Source organism: Cervus elaphus, chromosome 26 (assembly GCF_910594005.1).
Source record: "Cervus elaphus chromosome 26, mCerEla1.1, whole genome shotgun sequence".
NCBI lineage: Eukaryota > Metazoa > Chordata > Mammalia > Artiodactyla > Cervidae > Cervus > Cervus elaphus.
Window position 1 is genome coordinate 33997271 of NC_057840.1, and position 16587 is coordinate 34013857.

The 16587-nt window shown below is 49.4% G+C and overlaps 1 protein-coding gene across 2 annotated transcripts in view; it reads right to left on the reverse strand.

Annotated features, from left to right (window-relative positions):
• Nucleotides 1-14429: 14429 nt before the first annotated feature.
• Nucleotides 14430-16587, reverse strand: part of LOC122684484 (UL16-binding protein 1-like) — an 81009-nt gene continuing 78851 nt past the window's right edge. For both annotated transcript variants that reach the window (XM_043888601.1, XM_043888600.1), the window contains one exon: nt 14430-15631. In XM_043888601.1, coding sequence (XP_043744536.1) covers nt 15580-15631 — 52 coding nt within the window. In that variant the 3' untranslated portion in view covers nt 14430-15579. The remainder of the gene's footprint in view (nt 15632-16587) is intronic.

Here is a 16587-nt window from a genome sequence, read left to right on the forward strand (position 1 = left end):
GTGAGGACGGGGAGGGAAATCCCGCAGGCTGAGTCAGAACTGCTGCTGCTCCAGGAGCACAGGCCTGGCCTCACGCCTTCCCACAGTCTCTCCTGTGGGGCTCCTGCCTTGCCTGCTTGGCCCACTTCCTGTGAGAATGGGCCTTTGGAGTTGGGTCTGCAAAGGCCTTCCCACCCCTTCCTCCTGGCATTGGGAATCCCATCCAACCCCTGCCCTTCACTGTACCTCCTCATCCTGGAAATGAGCCAGGTGAGTAAGACCTCATATAACCTGATAGCAAGAACTCAGACAGGCTCAGGCCTCAGTTCTGATGGCTCCTCACTGTCAGATGACAATGGGAAGTGGGGGGTGGCTGGGGTGCAGGAAGGCTGGGAACCTGTTGAAGTTGCAGAGACTGCTGTCTGGCAGGGCCCAGGGTGGGTGGTGTGAGAATGTGGGGGCTCCACATGACGTGTCAGTGAGGAGGGGACCCACCCAGGGGCCGAGATGAGAGGGGCCGGGCTCTCAGCCCAGGAGGAAGGGGTGGGAAGGCCTTTGCAGACCCAACTCCAAAGGCCTATTCTCACCGGAAGTGGCTTGGGCCAAGCAGGCAAGGCAGGAGCCCCACAGCAGAGACTGTGGGAAGGGGCGAGGCCAGGCCTGTGCTCCTGGGGCAGCAGCAGTTCTGACTCAGCCTGTGGCCTGCCCGTCACCAGCCTCCTGGGGACCCAGAGCCTCCATCACTGAGCGGCCCTGCCTTGAGCAGAGGTGCCTGGGGATGGTGGGCCTGAGCTGGGGTGGAGGCGCCCAGCTGGGCTGCACCAGGAAGAGATGGGGGGCAGGGACCCTGGTCCTGAGAGCTGTGTGTGCTGCTGCTCAGAGGCTGGAGGGGAGGGAAGGAAGGAGGTTTGCCTGCAGCCCCCCAGGGCTGTCAGGAAGCAAGGCCCCTCCTCCAGGGACCTGCTCCCTGGCCCTTTAGGCCCCCCTTGGGGAGGATCCGGACCTGAGTGAAGGGAGCAGATTGATTCGTCACTGGCTCCAGTCCTGAGCCTGAGCAGGGGGTGTCAGGGCCTGGGGTGACTCTGTGATGCAGGAAGGAAGGAGGAGGGGACAAGAAGCTGTTGGGCCTGGGGTGGGGGTGGGGGTGGGGGACATGGGAGCCCCTCAGTGAGGGCGGGGCTGGAGGTGGACTGGGAAGGAAAGTGACAGGATTTCCTCCGCCTCCTGGACCAAGGCCTCTTTCTTTTCTGCAGTAGACGGTGCTCCCAGGAAGCCCGACAGGTGCTCTGTCTGCCTTTCTTCTGCTCTTCACTTTAGATCCAGGAGATCAGACCCCATGGATCCTGAGTGTGTTTTCTGGTTACGATGACACATCATCTCATGAGCTTTATCACATTTGATGAAATCCTACTCAGCATCTCTTAAAAAAAATCGGAAGCAATTTATTTCACCACTTTCTCCTGGTGCTAAGCGATGGAATTTCTACACTGAAATGTCCAGGTACTTGAAGAAATCTCCACAAACAGGACATTTTTCATCGTATTCTAGTTTGTGGATAATTAGACTCTGCCTCGTGACCTCGTTCTTGCAAATGGTATTGCAAGAAAAATACCATCTGGTATTATAGGACTCAGGGATTCTTTCTGTGTCTGGAGAAATCACCTCAGCCTACTTTCAATAGAACAAAGTTTTATTTATGACTGTTCCCTTAATAATTTATTATGCTGAAAGTGCAAGTGTTAGTTGCTCAGTCCTGTCCGACTCTCTGCGACCCCGTGGACTGTAGCCCGCCAGGCTCTCTGTCCATGGGATGCTCCAGGCAAGAACACTGAAGTGGGTTGCTGTTTCCTTCTCCAGGGACCTCTCCAACTCAGGGATTGAACCCGCGTCTCCTGTGTCTCCTGCATTGACAGGTGGATTCCTTACCATCTGAGCCACTGGGGAAGCCCATTTATTATGCTGCTGCTATTTAAATCAAAATCTCAGTACTCCAGAAAACTTGAAGTATTTGTTTCTCTCTCATGAGAGAAGTCATGATATTTCACCATTTCTCCACCTTATGGGATTAAATGTAACTGGTGCTTCTGAGAAAACATGGTCTGAGCGGATGCTTGCACCCTGTGTTCATGGCAACGCTGTTCCCAGCAGCCAGGCCTGGAAGCCACCTCGTGTCCACTGACAGATGAGTGGAGAGAGAAGATGTGGACATATATCCAGTGCAATGTTACTCAGCGTCAAAAAGAATGAAATAACGCCATATGTAGCAACATGGATAGACCTGGAGATTGTCATATTGAGCAACATACGCCAGACAGAGAAGCTGAAACAATTTTTTTGCCATCACTTATATGTGGAATCCAAAAAGTCATAATACAAGTGCTCTTACTTACAAAAGAGAAAGACTCACAGACTTAGAGAATGAATTTGTGGTTGCCAGCGGGAAAGGATGGGGGGATAGTTAGGGAGTCTGGGATCAACATGTACACACTGATTTATTTAAAATGGATAACCAGCAAGGACCTCCTGTGTAGCACATAGAACTCTGCTCAATGTTATGTGGCAGCCTGGGTGGGGATGGGAGGGGAGCCGGGGAAGAATAGATGCATGTACGGAAGTGAAAGTGAAAGAAGCTTAGTTGCACAGTCATGTCTGACTCTTTGGGATTTCATGGACTGTAAGCTGCCGGCTCCTCTGTTCATGGATTCTCCAGGCAAGGCGGTACTAGAGTGGGTTGTCACTTTCTTCTCCAGGGGACCTTCCCTACCTGGGGATCGAACCCGGGTTTCTTGCATTGCAGGCAAATTCTTTACCAACTGAGCCACCAGGGAAGATAGAGACGTGTATGTGTATGTTAAATCCCTAGCCTAGCTTATTTGTGCTGCTCATTCAGGACACCTACACTCCTCTCTGGGTGTATATTTCCACTTTGCTTCCATTTTAAATAAACAAACTGTTTCTCTGTATGTCTCCAGTAATAACTTTGGTACCTGTTTTTACAGTTTTTGCCTCTGTGAAACATTCTTGCTTTTGAAGACGGTAAGAGCCAAGGGAACTTTGTATCTCGCCCCTGGTGTTTAGTATCTAGAATTCCTCATTTTACACCAAGCTACCTAGGTTCAATTCCTGGGTAGGAAACTAAGATCCCTCTTTAGCACCACTCACTGCTGTCTCTCTGAGATCAATATTAAGGGAATATACACCTTATATTATTACACCTTATATTAAAGTGTAAATATGCACCTTAAATTTGCAGGTAGAGGGGCTTCACAAGTTTGTCATGGGAGATTTTGCCTCCCCCAAGAGTTTAAAAAAAAAAGAAAGTCCTCTCAAAGTTAACCTGGTTCCTTCCCTCTCTAGGCCCTTTAATGGCTATTGTTGTTCTTTCCTTTCTAGTCCTTGTTTATTTAACCTTTTGATTGACTTTGTGTCTGTAGGATCTACCAGCTTGAAAGAACACTCATGGTGGCTCAAGGAATACAGCCCTTTCCAGTGGAGGGTGGCCCAGATCCATGTAGGTCCTTGTGAGGGACTTCTGCACCTTGAGGGGAGGCTCAGTTCAGAAGTATTTTCCAGCAATATCATCAGTTTTAAAAATAAGGTCATGATGCAGGGAAAAGTCTAATGTTCCAAAAACACTTCCCGCTATTACAGGACTCAGGTATATTTTCTATCTCCAGAGAAACAACTTCAGTGTATCTATATCCAGAGAAACAACTTCAGTGTATTTTCAGTGGAACAAAATTTTATGTTGACTGGTTCCCTTCATAATTTATTACCCTATGGGTGCTGAGTCATGTTCGACTCTTTGTGATCCCATGGACTGCAGCCCACCAGGCTCCTCTGCCCATGGAATTTTCCAGGCAAGAAAGAATACTGGAGTGGGTTCTTAGTTCCTTCTCCAGGGGATCTTCCTGACCCAGGGGTCAAACCCGTGTCTCCTGTATCTCCTGCATGGGCAGGCCGATTTTTTACCACCATCGCCACCTGGGAAGACTTTACAGTTCAGTTCAGTTCAGTTCAGTCGCTCAGTCGTGTCCAACTCTTTGCTACCCCATGAATCACAGCACGCCAGGCCTCCCTGTCCATCAGCAACTCCCGGAGTTTACTCAGACTCATGCCCATCGAGTCGGTGATGCCATCCAGCCATCTCATCCTCTGTTGTCCCCTTCTCCTCCTGCCCCCAATCCCTCCCAGCATCAGGATCTTTTCCAATGAGTCAGCTCTTCGCATGAGGTGGCCAAAGTATTGGAGTTTCTGCTTCAGCCTCAGTCCTTCCAACGAACACCTAGGACTGATCTTCAGGATGAACTGGTTGGATCTCCTTGCAGTCCAAGGGACTCTCAAGAGTCTTCTCCAACACCACAGTTCAAAAGCATCAATTTTTTGGCATTCAGCTTTCTTCACAGTCCAACTCTCACATCCATACACTGGAAAAACCATAGCCTTGACCAGACGGAACTTTGTTGGCAAAGTAATGTCTCTGCTTTTTAATGTGCTGTCTAGGTTAGTCATAACTTTCCTTCCAAGGAGTAAGCGTCTTTAATTTCATGGCTGCAGTCACCATCTGCAGTGATTTTGGAGCCCCCCAAAATAAAGTCTGACACTGTTTCCACTGTCTCCCCATCTATTTCCCATGAGGTGATGGGACCAGATGCCATGATCTTAGTTTTCTGAATGTTGAGCTTTAAGCCAACTTTTCACTCTCCTCTTTCACTTTCATCAGGAGGCTTTTTAGTTCCTCTTCACTCTCTGCCATAAGGGTGGTGTCATTGGCATATCTGAGGTTATTGATATTTCTCCCGGCAATCGTGATTCCAGCTTGTGCTTCTTCCAGCCCAGTGTTTCTCATGATGTACTCTGCATATAAGTTAAATAAGCAGGGTGACAATATACAGCCTTGACGTTCTCCTTTTCCTATTGGGAACCAGTCTGTTGTTCCATGTCCAATTCTAACTGTTGCTTCCTGACCTGCACACAGGTTTCTCAAAAGGCAGGTCAGGTGGTCTGGTATTCCCATCTCTTTCAGAATTTTCCACAGTTTATTTTGATCCACACAGACGAAGGCTTTGGCGTAGTCTATAAAGCAGAAATAAATGTTTTTCTGGGACTCTCTTGCTTTTTTGATGATCCAATGGATGTTGGCAATTTGATCTCTGGTTCCTCCGCCTTTTCTAAAACCAGCTTGAACATCTGGAAGTTCTCGGTTCATGTATTGCTGAAGCCTGGCTTGGAGAATTTTGAGCATTACTTTACTAGCGTGTGAGATGAGTGCAATTGTGCAGTAGTTTGAGCATTCTTTGGGATTGCCTTTCTTAGGGATTGGGAAGCCTTTACAGTGATCCTTAAATCAACATATCTATATTGCCAAAAAGTTAAGTACATCATGCCTGTTTTCTAATCCAGGAGAAAAGTCATGGTATTTCACCATTCCTCCATGTGATGGGATTAAATAAAACCAATGATAATGCTTTATTTCTTATGGAAACAGAATTTAAGGATCACTCCTAAAGTAACATGCAGTCCAGCTGTGAAGTGATCCTTAAATTCTCTGAATTTTTAAATGTATATTTCACCATATCCCAACAGTAGGTCATATGTTTACCCTACTATGCAGCCATCCCAATGTTAGTTCTAGGCTGGAAAATGTGGACTAAGAGCCATGTAGATACAGGCTGACCTCAGAGATATTGCAGGCTGAGTTCCAGACCACGGCAATAAAATGAATTTCACAATAAGGGGAATCACACAAATTTTTCATTTCCACTGCTTATAATGTTATGTTGACATGGAAGTCTGTTAAGTGTGCAATACCTTTATGTCTAAATAATGTACAGACCTTAATATACAACACTTTGTTTCTAAAATAAAATCTATGGAGCATCATCTGAGCCTCCAGGGAGTCACCATCTTTTTGCTGGTGGAGGGTCTTGTCTCAATGTCTATGGCTGCTGACTGATCAGGGTGGTGGTCCTAAAGGTTGGGGTGGGTAGCGCAATTTCTGAAAATTAGACAACAGTGAACTTTGTCACATCGTTTGACTCTTCCTTTCACAGAACATCTCTTAGCATGCAATGCTCTTTGACAGCGTTTTACCCACACTAGAATGATCTCTGTTCGTTTCCAAGGCAAACCCACACTAGAGCTTCTTTCAAAATTGGATTTAATCCTCTCAAACCCACCTGCTGCCTTTTCAACTAAATTTATTCTAAACTTATAATCTAAGTCCTTTGTTGTCATTTCAACAATTTTCACAAAATCTTCACCAGGAGTAGATTCTATATCAAGAAACCACTTTCTTTGCTCATTCATTAGAGTCAACTCTCATTTATTCCAATTTTATCATTAGATTGTACAATCAATCCCATTTTACATTAGTCTCCACTTCTAATTCTAGCTCTCTTGCTATTTCCACCACATCTGTAATTACTTCTTCCAGTGAACTGTTGAACCCCTCAAAGTCATCTCAGAAGGTTAAAATCAACTTCTTCAAATTCCTATTAATGTTGTTATTTCAACCACTCATGAATCACGAATGTTTTGGGTGGAACTTATAATCATGAATTCACTCTAGAAAGTTTTCAATTGATGTTGCCCAGATCCATCAAAGGAATCACTATTTGTGGCAGCTATAGCCTTACAGAAACTATTTCGTAAATACCACGACTTGAACATGGTGACTACCCCTTGATCTGTGGGCTGCAGAATGGATGCTGTGTTAGCAGGTGTGAAAACAACATGAATCTCATTGTACTTCTCAATCAGGGCCCTTGGGTGCTTTCTCAATGAGAAGTGTTATCTTGAAAGGAATCCTTTTTTGGGAGCAGTAGGTCTCAACAGTGGATTTAATATTTTTGGTAATCAGTGTTGTAAACAGATATGCTGTCATCTCGACTTTGTTGTTCCATTTGCAGAGCACAGGCGGAGTAGATTTGGCATAATTCTGAAAGTCCCTAGGATTTTCAGAATGTAAGTGAGGCTTGGCTTCAACTTCAAGTCACCAGCTGCATTAGCTCCTAACAAGAGAGTCAGCCTGTCCTTTGAATCTTTGAAGCCAGGCTGACTTCTCCTTGCTAGCCATGCAAGTCCCCGGCGGCATCTTCTTCCAATAGAGCACTCTTCTCTACACTGGAAAGCTCTAATTCAGGATAGCCATCTTCAGAGATTATTTTATTAGATCTTCTGGATGACTTGCTGCAGCTTCTGCATCAACCCTCAATATTCAACTCTGTGCTCTATGTTAGGAAGATGGCTTCTTTCCTTAAACCTCATGAACCAACCTCTACCAGCTTTCAACTTTTTTTCTGCAGCATCCTCACCTCTTTCAGCCTTCATAGAATTGAAGAGAGCTAGGACCTTGCTCTGGATTAGGCTTTGGCCTAAGGCAGCATTGTGATCTTTCGTCCAGCCCACTGAAAGTTTCTACATATCAGCAGTAAGGCAGTTTTGCTATCTTCTCATTTGTGTGTTCACTGGAGGAGCACTTTTGATTTCCTTTAAGAACTTTTCCTTTGCGTTCACAACTTGACTAACTATTTGGGGCAAAAGGCTTAGTTTCTGGCCCATCTTGGCTTTGACATGCCTTCTTCAAAAGCTTAACCATTTCTGTCTTTGGATTTAAAGTGAGAGAGCCATGATTCTTCCTGTCAATGGGACATATAGAGGTAAGGTTATTGATTGGCCTAATTTCGATATTGTTGTGTCTCAGGGACTCAGGCGTCTCAGGAGAGAGATGGACGGGTCAGTGGAGCAGTCAGGACACACACATATTGGATGGCACTGTGTCCATGGTTCCTGGCACCCCAAAACAATTACAATACTAACATGAAAGATCATTGATCACACAAAGGCAAAATCAAGATGGCCAAGTAGGACACCCTGCGCTCCGCTCTCCCATGAACACACCAAAACTACAACCACATACAAAACAGCTCTCTTTTTGAGAAAATGACCTGAAATCGGCAGAACATCCCCTCGACAACCAGCATAGAGAAAGAACCACACTGAGAAGGGCAGGAGCAGAAAAGAAGGGATCTAGTCGGGACCCTTTCGCCAGCTACTCTCAAACAGAGGAGCTACTCTCAAACACTGGAGCATTCTGCCTAAGGAGCAGGAGGTTTTGGCCCTACATCAGGCACCCCAGCCCTGGTGCAGCACTGGGAGAAGCAGCCCCATGCCCCCCGCCCCCACTCCTGTTTTGGAAATCAAGAGGGTTTATGATCTGGAGCACTGGAGGACTGTGGGAAACGGAGACTCCACTCTTAGAGACCATGGGCACAGAATTGCTTGCTCCCTGTCCCAGGACAGAGTCAGCAGATTGCAAAGTGTCTGGTGTTCTGGCCAGCATTTGGAGACCATGCCTAGCATTGGCTGGGTCTCACAGCCAACAGAGCTCCAGACAGGAGACTCTCCGCAAACCGCCACCCCCCGACCACACACACACACACACACACACACACACAGAGGAGCCAAACTTGGCTCTCGCCATCCCTCAGCTCTGCCCCGCCTCCCTGTGACCCCAGCCCAGGCTGAGACAATCGTCGCAGGTCCCTGGGTCCTGATGAGCCGTGTGACTGCATAGCCACACGCAGGCTCATTTGGTAGAAGCCCTGACTCACATCCCACCACCAGGCTCCACCTTGGGGTCACCCAGCTGCCGCCCTCGGAGAGCAGCAAACTCTGTGAGTCAACAGGTGCAAAGGAGGCAGGAAGGTTCTCAGCGGACTCACTAGAGTCTCTGTGTGGGACGGACCTGTGCGGGGAGGCCAGTTGGAGGACATGAGACCCACAAGGGTGGGCAGGACTCAGGGTTGGGTGGGACAAGAGCTTGGTGGGACCAGGCGACCTGTGTGGGGAGAGACACCCTTATGAAGGGCTGGGGGCGGGAGCCTGGGTTGAATCCCCTGGAGGAGGCAACCTGGAAGCCCCAGGTAGACCCAGACCACAGGGAAGAAGGACTGGGAGAACAAGAGGAAGTCAGAGGCTGCCATCAGAGATGTGTCAGGTCAGCCCCGAGTGATGTGCGGGGGCCCCAGGGACCTGGGCAACCAGACTCACCCCATGCATGCCCCTGATCCCCAGCCTCATCCCAGATCCCCAGCCATGAGGTCAGAGGTGGAGGGCTGGGGAGGTTGGAATTAGCACCTGAAGCAGTTTCATGGATGTGGACTATAGATACCTCCAGAAACAGGAATCTGGACACAATTCTCACTGTGCTAGTTTCTTCATCTTCCCATGCCTCAATTTACACATTTGTAAATGGGAAACGCTACCTAAGGGAATGAATAGAGTTTACATATTCATTTAGAACCTGAGGGATCATGCAGGTAACCTGAATTTGTATATGCTGAGGACTCACCAACCCCTCTCTCAGGAGTTGTTGTTTAGTCACTAAGTCGTATCTCTGTGATCCTGTGGACTGTAGCCTGCTAGCCTCCACTGTCCACGGGATTTCCTCATGCAAGAATGTTGGAGAGTGTTGCCATTTCCTCCTCCAGGGGATCCTCCCCATCCGGGGAGGGAACAGACATCTCCCACATTGACAGGCGGATTCTTTACCGCTGAGCCACCTGGGAAGCCCCTTATCAGGTGTTAGTGCCCCTAAAGATACACAAGGAACCTGGGGATCCAGAGAAGGGGGTGGATAGAAGAAAGGTGAGGCACAGATGATTGAAATTTTGAGGAACAACAGTCCCACAGAGGGTGTGGGGAGCCTGGGTGGAGCCCCCAGGAGAGACTCCAGTGGGAGGACTCTGGGGACTCATCCCCTCCTCCACTGGCCAGCCAGGCTCCTCCCCACGGTGGGTCACCCCGGGCTCCAGGTGGCAAAGGCTGCTGGCACCAACATCAGTCTTGCTTCCTGGTCCTACTTCTGCTGCCCAAGTGTGTCCATGAAGCGCAGGGTGGTGAGCTCCTGGTGAACCTGCCGGGAGAAGGCGGGGTGATGCATAATAACCAGAGAGCGCCCCTAAGCTGGCCTTGGTTAAAGAGCCTATGGGCTCAGTGTTGCCTCCACCTCCTCCTCCTCAATCCTTAGGTGAGCTCCTTTCCTTCTTGGCAGCTACTGGCCTGGTTGGCCACTTTCAGGCCAGCAAAAGGGCAAATTGGTTGAAAAAGCAATGCTCAGACAATGGGAGGTGGGGCGGCGAGAGGCCAAGCAAGGGCATGAAGGGAACACTGCTATCCCCAAGATCCCAACCCCTCACCCACGCCTCCATGAGTGGGAGCCCCCATGGCAGGGCTGGGCCAGACCACCTTCCTGTGGGGGGAGCCCAGACACCCCCTGAAAAGCACACAGCACTGACCTCATCTGTTCACACAGACCCTTTTCCTCCACATGACCTCCTGCCCTTGAACTCCCAGGCCACTTTACCAGCCATAAACCACCCGTGCCGCCCCGGGCTCTTACTTCCCCAGACACATCCCCTGAGTGCTCACAGCTCCTCCCCTGCAGCTCACTAAGTTCATTCCACATTTCTGCATCCCGAGAAGCCCAGGGCCGCCAATACCTTCCCACCTGTGAAGGGACCTGAATCACACTCTCCACCAACTGGCATCTTATCCCCTTGCCTGAGGACTCACCCCAGCAAAAGCCTCCCAGCCTGGTCCCCGGGAGGGACGGGAGCCCAGTCCCCCAAAGCGTGACATGGGGCCTGAGGGTGAGGAGGGGCAGCCCCACTTCTTCCCTTTGGTCCCACATTCATATTGTCCACAGACTGTGGAGATGGCAGCCTATAATGGTTACTGATTAAGACAGGAGCTGCGAAATCTGCAGAAGACAATAAATGTGTTCATCTCTTCAGGCCTTTTGGCGAATGTCTCTGTGCACCTCCACGTTTGTGGTGTGACAACAGGCAAAGACAATGTGAAAAACCAAAGGAATCCCTCTGACCACTGCCCTGGTTTGCGAACCCCAGCACTGGGGTGACTCATCACCTGGGGAATTATCCAGGGGCTGCCTCGGCTGCCTGTTCATGAATCTCAACCCTGCCCAGTCCTGCCTTGTAGCCTCTGGTGGTGGGGATGTGACAGGAGGGTGGGTCCTGCAGTTACAGGCTAGCACCCCTCCTCTGCTGTAGACTGGCTTCCTCGGCCCCAGGGGCCACAGGTGGACACTGTGTGAGGCTGCAGAGCTGGCAGATGATAGGGGAGGTATGACAGTTCTGGGGTCAGGGCTCAGTCCCCTGCTGGTCATCTTATTTGTTCCCTGTGGCCCTGCTTATGCCAAACCACACAGTCACTTCCATCCTAGAACAGCTGGCCTCTCTGTAACGATTACCGAGTGGATGAGACCAGTTCATCAAGACTGGAGGTCCCTTCTCTACCAGACTCAGGACCCTATCAGTAGCCATGTTTAAATGATCGGTTTCCCCACTACACGTGGCGTGGCCGTGCCTCTGACCCTGTGGGACTGGGTTGTGATGCTCTGATTAGATGTCACAAGCTGTCCCTGGGCGAGGGCATGGCAAGCCACTCTGGTATTCTTGCCCGGAGAATCCCATGGACAGAGGGACCTGGTGGGCTACAGTCCATAAGGTCGCAAAGAGTCAGACACGACTGAAGTGACTTAGCAGGCAGGCAGGTTACCCCCGGCACGATTTCCCCCGCTGACGGACTTCAGTGTCATGGGTGCTACAGGGTCCTAGTGTCCTAGTAGCAGATCCCACCACACTCATTCCTTCATGTCCTTTCCATGAACACCTTCCACAGCTGAGTTGAGCAGGCCTCTGCAGAGGCCTCTGGTCTTCAAATTCTGAAATATTTAGTGTCCGGCCATTGATAGAAATGCTTTAGACCAGGCAGATATAAAAAGGAGATGTGAAGGAATCACAGTCCTGCATGCCTTCAGGTTACAATTGTTCAAGAATCTCTGTCATTTTACCCAGAAAAAGGTGGTCTTGCAACATTCTATTTGTAGCAAAGGAAAAACAATATGAGAATGTACTCGTACTTCTCAACTGTGGCAGCCTTCACCCTGTTTCTAACCACAGAGAGTTTTCCATCACTGGTTCAAATCCACAGAATGGGAAATAACCACTGTGTGGGTCTTCACACACCATGATACCCCTGTAAGCAGGATGCAGGACGGTTATGTATTCAATTCCCTGCATCTCCTGCATACATTAATAGCAGCGGGGCCGTGACGATGCTTCAGATCCCTGGACATGATGTCAGTCACACACTGGGTCCATATGAATGTGGGGTGGCTTCTGCGTCCCAGTGTGCACTTACCTGAGTCAATGGCCATGTGGCTTCCAAGGATGGGGAAGGCCAGAGACTGCTGCACTGCGCTTGCCATGGTGATAAGAGGCCTTCCTGCTGGAAACTGGCATCGCTCTCTAGTAACGGATTCTGGGTTCTGATAACTGGCTCAGTTCTAGAAACTGGACCAAGTATCCAGACAAGCTGTGGCAATGGCTGTTTTCAGCATCCTAATCATCCAGCTTGTGTTTTATTTTATTTGCATTTCTGGGGTTTTTTGCTTTTTGGTCAGCTGCCTGGCTTTTGGGATCTTAGTTCCCTGACCAGTGATCAAACCCGGGCACCTGGCAGTGAAGGCCCAGAGTCCGGACCAGTGGGCCAGCAGGGAATCCCTTTGTGTCATTCCTTTCCATTGTGCACTTTGTATCTAGTTTGGCCGCCCATCCAGGCTGTCTGCCTCTAGGATCGCCGTGTGCTATGAACCAGCATCACACTCTCTGCAGTCAGGACCCGGCTGGCCTTCCCGTCTCTCTACCATATCAACCATTGCACCTGCTTTGTTCCTGACACAGTGTAACCCCACCTAGAATCTGCGTATGTTCAATCCTTGTTTCTGATGAAGCCCACTGGAGACACCATCTCCAAGCAGCATTCCTGACCTTTATTTAGCCAAAGTCCTCCTGTGTTACCCACCAGAGTTCTTGGACTCGATCAATAGAAGTTGATAAAAGGCCAAACACAGATTCAGGGGAAAAGAAGCTTCACTGGGACTCACGAGGGAGCAAAAACAAGTAACATGTTCCCTTGCTGGCTCCAGAGCGTGGGGGATCCGGTCCCACATATGAGATGAGAGTGGGGGCAGGTCCTGGGTTCAGACCAGAGTGGTGACCTGGGTGGTTTGTTCCCCCTTGGTGGTGCTGTGTGGAGGGATCATGACCAAGTACCTGCTTTTGCTCCTGGCTGCTCTGAAATTGCCTTGGGTTTTTGGTCTTTTTGTATCTTGTTGCTGATTATTTTCCCCAACTACACATGCATGCAATTATTTTCAGCCCCTTATAATTTCTTTATATTTTGATGTTGATGTGACCTTTGTCCAGATACACTCACTGCAGCAAACTGTCCCAGCCTGTCTCATTACCCACTGAGGGGTTCTATACCCTTATTCTGAAGGGTTAAGGGGCTGAAGCTTTCTTCTATCCAAACTTCTCCCTGCTGGACAGGGACCACTGAACTGAGCCTCCCCTCAAGGTGCAGAAGTCCCTCACAAGGACCTACATGGATCTGGGCCACCCTCCACTGGAATGGGCTGTATTTCTTGAGCCACCATGAGTGTTCTTTCAAACTGGTACATCCTACAGACACAAAGTCAATCAAAAGGTTAAATAAACAAGGATTAGAAAGGAAAGAACAATAGCCATTAAAGGGCCTAGAGAGGGAAAGAACCAGGTTAACCTTGAGAGGACTTTCTTTTTTTTTAAACTCTCAGCGGTGGCAAAATCTCCCATGACAAACTTGTGAAGCCCCTCTACCTGCAAATTTAAGGTGCATTATTTACACCTTAATATAAGGTATATATCTCCTTAATATTGATCTCAGAGAGACAGCAGTGAGCTGTGCTAAAGAGGGACCTTAGTTTCCTACCTAGGAATTGAACCTGGATAGCTTGGTGTAAAAGGAGGAATTCTAGATACTAAACACCAGGGGCGAGATACAAAGTTCCCTTGGCTCTTACCGTCTTCAAAAGCAAGAATGTTTCACAGAGGCAAAAACTGTAAAAACAGGTACCAAAGTTATTACTGGAGACATACAGAGAAACAGTTTGTTTATTTAAAATGGAAGCAAAGTGGAAATATACACCCAGAGAGGAGTGTAGGTGTCCTGAATGAGCAGCACAAATAAGCTAGGCTAGGGATTTAACATACACATACACGTCTCTATCCTCCCTGGCGGCTCAGTTGGTAAAGAATTTGCCTGCAATGCAAGAGACCCGGGTTCGATCCCCGGGTAGGGAAGGTCCCCCAGAGAAGAAAATGGCAACCCACCCCAGTACTCCCCTGCCTGGAGAATCCATGAACAGAGGAGCCGGCAGCTTACAGTCCACAGGATCCCAAAGAGTCAGACATGACTGTGCAACTAACCTTTCACTTTCACTTCCGTACATGCATCTATTCTTCCCTGACTCCCATCCCATCTCCACCCAGGCTGCCATATAATATTGAGCAGAGTTCTATGTGCTACACAGGAGGTCCTTGCTGGTTATCCATTTTAAATAAATCAGTGTGTACATGTTGATCCCAGACTCCCTAACAATCCCCCCATCCCTTCCCCCTGGCAACCATAAATGCACTCTCTAAGTCTCTGAGTCTCTTTCTCTTTCGTAAGTAAGAGCACTTGTATCACCGGCATACAAGTGTTGTCAAAAGGTGTTTCTGCTTCTCTGTCTGACTTATGTTGCTCAATATGACAATCTCCAGGTCCATCCATGCTGCTACATATGGCGTTATTTCATTCTTTTTGACGCTGAGTAACATTGCACTGGATATATGTCCACATCTTCTCTCTCCATTCATCTGTCAGTGGACACTAGGTGGCTTCCAGGCCTGGCTGCTGGGAACAGCGCTGCCATGAACACAGGGCGCACGCATCTGCTCAGACCGTGTTTTCTCAGAAGCACTAGGTACATTTAATCCTATAAGGTGGAGAAATGGTGAAATATCATGACTTCTCTCGTGAGAGAGAAACTTAAATACTTCAAGTTTTCTGGAGTACTGAGATTTTTACTTAAATAGCAGTAGCATAATAAATGGGCTTCCCCAGTGGCTCAGATGGTAAAGAATCTGCCTGTCAATGCAGGAGACACAGGAGACGCGGGTTCAACCCCTGAGTTGCAGAGGTTCCCTGGAAAAGGAAACAGCATCCCACTTCAGTGTTCTTGCCTGGAGAATCGCATGGACAGAGGAGCCTGGCGGGCTACAGTCCACTGGGTCGCAGAGAGTCAGACAGGACTGAGCGACTAACACTTTCACTTTAAGCATAATAAGTTATTAAGGGAAATAGTCATAAATAAAACTTCACTCTATTGAAAACAGGCTGAGGTGGTTTTGTCCAGACACAGAAAGAATCCCTGAGTTGTGTAATAGAGATGGTATTTTTCTTGCAATATCATTTGCAAGAATGAGGTCACGAGGCACGGAAGAATTTAATTATCCACAAATGAGAAGAATATGAAAAATGTCCTGTTTCTGGAGACTTCTTCAAGTACTTGATTATTTCCGTATAGATATTCCATCACGTATCACCAAAAGAAAGTGGTGAAATAAATTGTTTCTTTTTTTTTTTTTAAGATGCTGAGTAGGATTTCATCAAACCTGATAAAAGCCATGAGATGATGCATCTACTGTGTCACAGCAACCGGAAAACAGACTCAGGATCCTTGGGGTCTGATCTCCTGGATCTAAAGAGAAAACCAGAAGAAAGGCATACAGAGCACCTGTGGGCTTCCTGGGAGAACCATCTCTTGCAGAAAAGAAAGAGGTGTTGGTCCAGGAGTCTGAGGAACTCCTGTCACTTTCCCGGGGCTGCCCCTCCCCAGCCCCCCCCAGCCCCGCCCTCACTGAGGGGCTCCTATGTCCCCCCCTCCACCCCCACCCCAGGCCCAGCAGCTTCTTGTCCCCTTATCCTTCCTTCCTGCATCACAGAGTCACCCCAGGCCCTGACACCCCCTGCTCAGGCTCAGGACTGGAGCCAGTGAGGAATCAATCTGCTCCCTTTACTCAGGTCCGGATCCTCCCTGAGGGGGGCCTAAAGGGCCAGGGAGCAGGTCCCCGGAGGAGGGGCCTTGCCTCCTGACAGCCCTGGGGGGCTGCAGGCAAACCTCCTCCCTTCGCTCCCCTCCAGTCTCTGAGCCAGCAGCGCACACAGCTCTCAGGACTAGGGTCCCTGCCCCCCATCTCTTCCTGGTCCCGCCCAGCTGGGCGCCTCCACCCCAGCTCAGGCCCACCATCCCCAGGACCTCTGCTCAAGGCAGGGCCGCTCAGTGATGGAGGCTCTGGGTCCCCAGGAGGCTGGTGACGAGCAGGCCACAGGCTGAGTCAGAACTGCTGCTGCCCCAGGAGCACAGGCCTGGCCTCGCCCCTTCCCACAGTCTCTGCTGTGGGGCTCCTGCCTTGCCTGCTTGGCCCAAGCCACTTCCGGTGAGAACAGGCCTTTGGAGTTGGGTCTGCAAAGGCCTTCCCAGCCCTTCCTCCTGGGATGAGCCCGGCCCCTCTCATCTTGGCCCCTGGGTGGGTCCCCTCCCCGCTGACACGTCATGAGGAGCCCCCATGCTGCTCTCAGCCCCGGGAGTCCTGCCCTCGCCCTGAGCGCCTGCTGTTCTCACACCACCCACCCTGGGCCCTGCCAGCCCGCGGT